At 45.1% G+C, this 9364-nt stretch overlaps 1 protein-coding gene across 1 annotated transcript; it reads right to left on the bottom strand.

The window, feature by feature from the left end:
• Positions 1-2841: 2841 nt before the first annotated feature.
• LOC136312663 (cytochrome P450 2A13-like) lies at positions 2842-8911 on the bottom strand. The gene is made up of 9 exons (XM_066242369.1): positions 8694-8911; positions 8269-8431; positions 7313-7462; positions 6976-7136; positions 6290-6466; positions 5149-5290; positions 4502-4689; positions 3824-3965; positions 2842-3301 (listed from the first exon to the last, which is right to left on the bottom strand). Exons 1-9 carry the CDS (start codon positions 8871-8873, stop codon positions 3120-3122), a joined length of 1485 nt encoding a protein of 494 aa, XP_066098466.1. The 5' UTR covers positions 8874-8911; the 3' UTR covers positions 2842-3119.
• Between the last annotated feature and the right edge of the window lie 453 nt (positions 8912-9364).

The following is a 9364-nucleotide window of genomic DNA, read 5'->3' as shown; positions in this document are numbered from 1 at the left end:
CAAGACAATCTGGGCTTCCTTACTCTCAGTAGCTTCAGCAGACAAATACCAAGACAGTCCAAGCCTTCTTCCTTTTAGGAGCCCAAGCAGACAAAAATCTGAAAAATCTGGGCTTCCCTCCTCTCCATAGCCCCATTGAACAAAAACCCAGAGAGTCTAGGCCTCTCTCCTCTCCAGAGTGACCATGAGTACATTTTATCTTATCTTGCACCCCTCAACCCCTACCACCTTTAGTCTATTCAGTGTACGGATCCTTCAGGCAAAACAGCAAGCTCAGCTGGTGTTCTTTTGCTATGTTATAGCTGTTCAATTTTTTAAAATTTCAAGGGGAGAGATCAAAAGTATCTCTCATGCAGCCATTACTCTGATGTCATCAATGTGTCTTTTTTAGACAAATAAAAATTTATTTATCATTGCTTTTTCCATGGGAATAAACTCCATTTGGTGTATTACCTTTATATGTATCTTGCAGGATGCAATTGCTAATATTGAGAATGTTTGTATTTGCATTTATGAGAGATATTGGTCTGTAGCTTTGTTTTTTGTGCTATCATTGTTTTATTTTGGCATTAGGAAAATACTGGCCTCTTAAAATAAGATAAGAAGTGTTTTCTTATTTTCTATTTCCTGGAAGAGATTCTGAAGAGGATGCTAAGTAGCCAGTATATACTGTGTTAGGTATTAAGCTTTGAAACCAACTTTCTGTTAGTTTGCTTTGTGATACTTTTAGAGGAACCCTGCAAACCATTTTTCTCCATTTCTTGCTGAATCTTGCTGGACTATTAAAGGGAAATGAAACTCTGATAAAAGGACAAAAAACTTTCCTTTTTCTTTCCTTGTTATTTTTGTCAGTATTGCCATCACAACAGTCCTTAATCTCAGCAAAAAGGGCAGGAAAGACATTTTAGACAATGTTAACAGCACTTTTATAAATCATTGTGCAACTCAGTGAGTCACAACTAGCTTTTTTTTTAAAGGAATAAAAAGAAGAGAATAAAAAAATATTAGAGTGCTTCTAATGAGGTACAAAAAGCACTGCTTCACCATACATGTACAGTATTTGTGTGTATCTGTGCATGAACAGATTTGCACAAGTCCTGAAAGCAACCAGACTTGGAACATTATGAGTTTGAGTCAGTGGTGTTAGGGCATCTGAATTTTCATTCTTCTACCTCCTTTCTCCAAAATACTGCTTCTGAAAATCACCATCTCCTTCAGGGTTCTTCTGGGGGCAGAGGCTCCATCTGATTTAGGCCTGAAACTTCAATAGAGGCACAAATGTTCTGCATCCAAGGATCACTGTTTCAAAATACTATGTATGTATGTATGTATGTATGTATGTATAAATTGAATTTTACTGGGGTGTATACAGGGATGTGTTGTAGAATTGGGCACTTGAGGTTTCTAGATGCCTCTTAAAGTGACATGCATATGGAAGGAGGAAGTTTGGTTTTGACACTGGATTGTTAAAAAGCGTGTTTATAATAATACAGGGTGTGACCCTATAGATCTATTCCTATCCTTTTCCAATAAGCAAGAAACAGCCAGCTCACAAAACCTAAGTTGTTAAACTTAGGACAATGGAAATTGAGAAACAAGAATCATAGCCTGTTATAAAAGTCTCAGGATACAGAGGACCAGATTTTTTCTCTCACTTGATCTCAATCACTGGTCCTCCAAGTGTAGCAATTTTTTGGTAGGGGGGGGGGTCCATGTAGCACCAGAAACACAAATCTAAGACTGATGTGTCTGAATGGTCAGATTGTGCACTGCTTGAGGATGCCCATCTAAATGGAAATATACTGACTTATCTGAGAGTAAGCAGGCGATTGAGACTCTCAACTGGGTCTTACAGCAAACCCCTAATTCACCAGACAGAGACAAACCTTTAGAAATTCATAGTAACTGATTTCATGCATACACTCAAAAGGACATACAATCACAATCATGTACTTGCATGTGCACACACACAATTGTACGTGGCTGTGACACGACCAAAGTTCTCCCAGCATTCACTGAAGTGTTTCTCTCCCACACTCAGTTCACTAAAAGGTCTGACTATTCTTCTCCATCTCATTCTGATCAGATCCCATCTTATTTGGTGGGGACATGATGGATGACCTGGCATTTAGAGTGTGAATGACTGGGCAAGTGTATGTAGTGAGGCCAGCTCAGCTGCCTGCCATGACTCTGGAAAAATCCTCGGACAGCGCTGTTCATACTGTATAATAATATAATAAGTTTTTTCCTTGAGGAATGGATGCCTTATAAATCTACTCAAAAGACAATGGGCTAAGTACAGCCATCCCTGTGTTCAGGACAAGATGAGTTTTTTTTTTCTTTTAAGTGAGAGGAGGGAAGATAGTGAGACAAACTCATGCATACACCCAGACTGGGGTCAACTAGGTAATCCCTATGTGAGGCCATGCTGAATGGAGCTATTTTTAGTGACTGAGGCTGACACTCAGAACAACCCAGCTATCCTCAGAGCCCAGGGTCAACTCTTGAACAAATCCATCCACTGGCTGTGGGAAGAGAAGAGGGAGAGAAGGAGAAGAGAAAGTGGGATAGAAGCGATGGTTATCTCTCTTGCGTGCCCTAACAGGGAATCCAACTCCGGACATCCATAGGCTGAGCTGACGCTCTCTCCACTGAGCAAATCAGCCATGGTGGTGGCTCTTACTGTGTTCTGTGGAATCTCCGTAGAGACTTAAACTTTCTGACCTTCAGCTGTGTAACCAGTAAAATGCTTATGAACACAATTCTGGTCGCATAGGTTGTAAGCATTACGGGAGGTGAAAGTGCAACGCTTTTTGCAAAAAGCTGACACAGAGTATTTTCTCAATAAAAAAATGGCTTCTATTATTATTATCATTCACAGTATAGTGTAAGGTTTCCCTTTCCCTCCTCCCAGCACTGAAGGATTTATCTCTGTAATAAGGTGAACACACAACCCTTCTGTTTCTCCTTCCTCTTCTATTCACCTTGCACTTTTCTTTCCTCCAATCCAGCCCCATCCTTAGCTCCACTGCTCCTTCTAGCCTCTCCCTCCTGCCCCTCTAAGGCTCCGCCCTCTCCATTTCCTCCTCCCACTAGCTCTGCGCTGTGGCAGCTCTGATTCAGCGGGGCAGGAAGCTCATGGTGTAGGTTGGTGGGATGGTGCCAAAGCCCACGTGTTTGGGAGACACATCGATGTCCTGGGGTGACTGTGGGGACTTGAAGCGGAAGTTCTGCATGATGACAGTGAGGAAGAGAAAGAGTTCCATTCTAGCCAGGCCTTCTCCCAAGCAGTATCGCTTTCCTGAAAAGACAGGGCGAGAAAGACAGGAATGAAGCTTGCTCTCATGGCCACCTGTCTCCTCTCCCAATGCCCAGCTGTATTCTCCCAGGGAGGAGGGGATAGAATAACGTGGCTTGAGCCTCACTTTCCCATGTACATGGGATGGAGGGGAATACTATACCAAGCTGTAGCAATGGGAATGTTAGATGACCCTTTCTCTCAAGCACCCCAATACGGCCACTGTGCTATCATCTCCTTCTCAGGAATGAGGAATTTAAGTGACCTTTGACAAGTCTCTGACTCACTATGAGTGATTTTTACCATCCCTGAAATGGGTACAGTCATCACTCCTCTTTTTTTTTTCTTCTAGGCTTAAGACCTTAGTAGTTGTGGGGATTGCAGTTGGTTGGATATAGAGGGGATCATTAGAGGGACTTCCAAACAGAAGAAGATACTATGCTACACCTCAGAGAAAGGAGCTGGGATGATAGAGGTTCCTTGTTGCTGTAACTGGTGTCTTGGCAACAGACAGTGGTCTCTTACCAATGGAGAAGGGCACAAAAGCATCATTCTTCTTAAACTGCCTCTTCTCATCTAAGAAATGCTGGGGGTTGAAATCTCTGGGGCTTGAGAAGAACTTGGGGTCTTTTAGCACAGAGCCCAGCATAGGAAACACTTCAATGCCCTGTTGGGGAGAAGAAAGGGCATTTGATACAGTGGAGGGAGAAAGGGTACGCTGAAAGTGCACAGGTTTAAAGGGAGGATTCGGATGCTCTAGGTGAGAAGGAGTGGGAGGCAGGAGAGGCAGGGTCCTCTCTGAGGGAGGAACGTACAGGGGCATGACATCTACATTCCTGAGTCAGGAAATTTGGGGAACATGGGGTCTGTGTCTCCTCAGGCAGAAGGCTTGAGGGACGAGGGGTTCATGTCTCTAAAGAAGGATGTTTGGGGACATGTGAACTGTGTCCCTGAGGCAGGAAGTCTTGAGGAAGTGAGGTTCATGTCTCTTGAGACAGGAGTTTTGGGGGACATGGGGTTCATATTCCCTGAGGCAAGAGGCCTTGGGAAGGTATGAATTTTGAGTGTCTCTGAAGGGACACATGATGGAGTAAGTCTTTGGTTGGGGTAGGGAGACAGGGGCTGGGAAGATTCTCAGGAAGATGGGGTGCTGGGTAACAGGGAGCAGGTTAGAGGTCCAGCTAAGTTGGGCAAAAGCAGCACCTTGGGGAGGAGGAAATCCCGAAACCTGGTGTCCTTGGTGACTCTGCGGGCCACTCCCAGGGGGAGCATGTCTCCGAATCTTTGGATCTCGTGGATCACCGCCTCTGTGTAGGGCATCTTGGCGTGGTCTTCAAACTTGGGCTGACGGTTCTTGCCAATCACCCGGTCAATCTCCTCATGGACCTTGGCTGGGGAATAAAGAGGCATATTTTTAGGTATTTAGGGGTCTTGACATGAGAATAATATGTCAAATATGTATAACTGGATGTATTACATGCATGACATCCATGTGTGACATACTGTAGGTCATTCAAAACAGTTTGGTTCTAAGCATTGTTGGTGCAGGGTACTGTTAACCTGGTTGCACCAGATTTGGGGGGAAATTCTGAGGGAGGAGTGGAGGGGCATGTAATAGGCACCCAGTGGGCTCAATGCAACACTCATTTATCAGTCAGTTCAGATATCTTCAATATTTTAACAGCTGATGAAACTTGGCTGGTGCCTATTAGCTGAATATCATCACCTCAGCTCTGGTTAGCAGTGTGTGTCTGAGGGTCCAGGGATTTGAGAGAAGTGCGAACATTGCAGTGGGCCCAGAGAAATTTTGAGGGTCTGTGGCCCTCAATCCTTGCTCCCTCTAGCCTTACCCTCCACATCTGGGTGCTTCATGAGCAGCAGGAAGCCATAACGCAGGGTTGTGCTGACTGTCTCGGTACCCGCAAAGAAAAGGCTAAGTGCTGTCATCACCAGGTTCTTCACATTGAACTCTGTGTTGGGGTTCTTCTGTTCCTGCAAGGAGAGACTGCTTCAGGCCAAGCCCACTCCTCCATGCTTTCAGGGTCTTTCTGGGGTTTTCCCTATACCCATCTCTTGTAGACCAGACCAAAATTAGGAAGAGGTGCCTAATTCTGTCAGGCCTTTGCCCCAGCTCCTGGCTCTGCACAAAATGGTCTTTTCACATTCTTTACCCAGCAGATTATCTATTCTTTAATTACCAGCTTAGTTGTCACTTTTTAATTGTGGGAAAACCTAGAAGTGGAGGAACAGAGAGAGATACAGTGAGTGCAAAGGATAGAGAGAACATGATAGAATATGTCAGAAAGCTGAGGAGACATTTTCTGACACAGAAACAGAATTTTAAGTAACAGCATCCTATTCTTTCAGTAAAAATCTTGTTGAAGCCACTTCATGATCCTTTTACCTTGAACTTCATATTCTGTAAAGTCCCATCTCCTTTCTTCACAGAAAGGAGATCCACATCCAGATTTGGGCAGGGACCCTCCAAGTTCATATAGTAAAGTTAGGTCACCTGTTCACACCGGCATTTCTGATATGAAAGGTAAGAGCATGGTGGCTGAATGTACTGGCCTTAGAGTCTGAGAGACCTGTGTCTGAGCTAGGTTCAACTGCTTTCTCACTGTGTGATCTGAGGCATAGCTGTTATACACTCTTGGCCTCAGTTACCTCATTGCTATAATTGAAGTCATAGTAGAGCCTCCTCCAAGAGCTGGTGTGAGTGTTAAAAGAGTGATTATGGTAAAGTTCCTAAAACAGAGCCTAGTGCTCAATACTGTTATAGATGTGCTTGTTATTATGATTTGTACACAGAAGTGCTGCCCATGGATAAGGGCTTAGTAGAGACAACACTGATGGTCAATTATAATTTAGGTTGTGACGATTAATATGATGGGAAGGAGTAATCTGAATGAGCCTCTGCTCTTCCCTACCTCCAGCAGGATTTCCCTCTTCTTGGCCTGAGACCTCTCTGCACTGGCTGCTGACATGTACCTCCTGCATGTGGATGAGGAAGGAGTCAATGAAGTTCCGAGGGGAGTTGGGATCCAGTGTACGTTGATTCTGCTCCACCTTCTTGGTTATAAAGTCCTCCAGTGCCTTCATTTCCTTAAATGCCTGTTGCTGTGGTCCTGGCAAGTGTTTCATCACATAGAAGAACAACTCATAGAGCTGAGGGTGGGAGAGAAGTAAGGAAGAGGACAGCTGGAGTTGGACCTTTCTTTGGCAAGGGAAGTACTGGTTAAAGGCACCTGTCCAGGTCTTAGTTTTCATGAGTTAAGTATGAGGGCCCCAGTCCAAGAAATTGGATGAGATGGATTGGGACACCTATCTAGGTTTCTTTCTTTCTTTCTTTTCCTTTTCCTTGCTTTTTCTTCCCTTCTTTTTCCATTCCTTCTCTTGTTTTCCTTTACTTTCCCTTTCTTTTCTTTTCCTTCCTTTCCTTTCCCTTCTTTCCCTTTCTTTTTCTGTAGTGGGAGTTTTAGTTGAGATATTTACGTATTGAAGCCTGGATATTGGGCACCTATCTTGGGTTCCTGCACAACTGATGAGTTGCCCAAATGAGAAAGCTGGTTTTGAGGAGACTCTGTCTGGAGGAAGATAGGAGTTTGGGCCACATGTGTCGTTGCAGGGGAGCAGTTGTGTCAAAGTAACAACAGAGCCAAGTTGGGACCGGTTACCTGTCCTGTGGGTGTAGCTGTGAACTGGAAGATTCCCAGCATCATGCTCAGCATTGACAGGAACTCTTTGTCCTCATAGTCAAAGCGATCTCCAAACACAATGGAGTTGATGACATTGGAGACGGTTTGGCTCAAGAATAAGGTAGGATCGATGAAGTCACCTGGGTGGCGAGGTGGGTGGGGGAGAGAAAGGATTTAAGGGAGATTCCACTTGCTGGTCTGATGCCAGTCCGAAAATTCTAGAAAACCCTCCCACAGCCTAGTTCCCTTCCAAACCAGAATGCGAGTTTCAGTGTAGGGTGTTTTACTGCTCTCTACTCGGGGGTCCCCAGCTCACCACGTGTGCCCTGAAGGGCCTCGATGAGGAAGCCTGCTTCCTCCTGGATGCGCTCCTGGATGCCTCGCTTGCCCATGCCGAAGTCCCGCAGCGTGGCAATGGAGAACCGACGGAGCTGCTTAGCGCGTTCTCCACTGCTGAACGCCACACCTGGGGGAGGCGTGTAGGATTTGAGAGTGAGCAGAGAGGGGCCGGTTAAAAGGGAGTGGAGGTAAAGAGAGAGAGAGAGAGAGAGAGAGAGAGAGAGAGAGAGAAAACACTTAAAATCAGAGAAATACAAAAAGAGATAGAAAACAGTTGGAAGAAAATCAGAAGAAAAGGGGCAAGACAGATGCACAAAGAAACAGAGATGCAGGAACACTCACATGAAGACAGAGAGAAAGAGATAGAGGAGGGAGAGAGAGAGATGTAGAGACCTAGGAGGTAGAAGTAAAAATTGGAAAGGATTTTTAAACAGAGCAGGAGAAAAGAAAAAAATACATACAGAGACACAAAGAGGGTCTGTAGAGAGGAGCACTGTTACCAGGAGACGGTGGCATAGAGATTTTGAAGCAGAAACAATGTGAGATTCTAAGACAGAGGAAAAGGAAAGGCAGGGAAAGGGAGAGAGAAACATGGAAAGTACAGAAGCTGAGAAAGACAAAAAGACAAAAAGACACATGGAGATAGAGGAAAAAGGTACCAAAGCAAAAATCCCAAGAGCTTCTAAGAGATACAGAGAAAGAAGAGATGTCTAGCGAGAGAGAACTGGGAGATGGGCAGAGTGAAGCAGAGAGATGCAGAAACACTAAGATAAGCTAAAAATGACAAAAGATAAACAGGGATGGGGACAGAGGAGACCGAGGAAGGACTTCTCCACAACCTTGAGTGAGTGGGTGAGTTGGGAGATGAATGCTGGGGAAACTGAGGCCATCAAGTATGCTTGACAACATTTTCCTACCCAGGGTCCTCCTTACCATATCCTTTGTAGAGCCAGTCAAGGGTAGCCTGCATGCCTCGCCCACTGAATTCCTCTGCCTGGTCCAACAGAGCCTCCTTCACAGCCTCATATCCACACAGCACCACAACCGGCCGTCGGCCCAGGTAGACCGTGAACACTGGACCATAGCATTCACTGATCTGATGGAGGAGATGGGGTGGTTAGAGGGAGCAGCCCCAACTCTGAACTGGCTTTGTACTCAGACCTCTTGGACTGGGATTCACTTTTCCCAGACTCTGACAATCAAGGGACTGAACATCCTAAGATCTGATTTTTCTTGGCTAAGAGCCTGACGCTAAAACTTCAACTCTCCCCCTAACTAAGATTTCCATCCAACCTTGCCAATACCTTGCCACAATGATCTAGAGCCACCTTACCACCCATCTCTATGCTTTGTATTACCTTTATGAGGGAGTTGTACATCTGCTCTGTGTTCAGCTGCAGGTAGTTCCCGATGAAGGGCAATGCAGGGGGACCAGGTGGCAGCTTTTTCCAGAACGTCCTTTGCCGCCAGACAGACATCAAGACCGTTATAGTCAGGCAGGCCAGCAAAGCCACCAGAAGCAGCCCTGAGACCATCATGATGCTACTAACAGTGACGGTCAAACGCTGATTGCTGGAATGGTTTGCCTTTATACTACTTGGAAGGGAAGGGCAGATTTTGTAACTGTCTCATTTCACCTGATTATGTAACAGTCCTGATTATATAAGAGTCTCATTTCACTTCCCAATTACACCCTCAGCCTTGCTCACACCCACCTTGGGATGTAGCCAGCAACAGAGGAAGAAGAGACTCCAGGGCAGATGAGTAGGAAGTGGGCCCAGGACTGAATTTGTGGCCTCTCCCGAGGAGCTAGTTCAGGGCTGTGGAGTTGGAAGAATAGTAGACAAATTTCAGAATTGAAGATTCTGGAATATTTATAGAAGTGAGCCCCTGAGCTTGGGATTTGGTGTCTTCTTAGACAGCAAATTTCTGGATTTTAGGGTTTCAGTAGAGAAGAATCAAAGTTTTAGGGGCATTGAAATGAGGTTGTGAAACTGTGGATTTGGAGGTCTTTTACTTAAGAGAGACA

Source organism: Saccopteryx bilineata, chromosome 9, assembly GCF_036850765.1.
Source record: "Saccopteryx bilineata isolate mSacBil1 chromosome 9, mSacBil1_pri_phased_curated, whole genome shotgun sequence".
Classification (NCBI taxonomy): Eukaryota; Metazoa; Chordata; class Mammalia; order Chiroptera; family Emballonuridae; genus Saccopteryx; species Saccopteryx bilineata.
The sequence above is the reverse complement of the archived record's forward strand: the minus strand, read 5'-3'. Positions and strand labels throughout refer to the sequence as shown.

Bases quoted from the DNA above. Each gene is read 5' to 3' on its own strand.
- LOC136312663 (XM_066242369.1), bottom strand. From the start codon at position 8,873: ATGATGGTCTCAGGGCTGCTTCTGGTGGCTTTGCTGGCCTGCCTGACT. The intron at 8,432-8,693 runs GTAATACAAAGC...CTCCTCCATCAG, and splicing joins TGTACAACTCCCTCATAAAG to ATCAGTGAATGCTATGGTCC. The intron at 7,137-7,312 runs GTGAGCTGGGGA...CTCGCCACCCAG, and splicing joins GGCCCTTCAGGGCACACGTG to GTGACTTCATCGATCCTACC.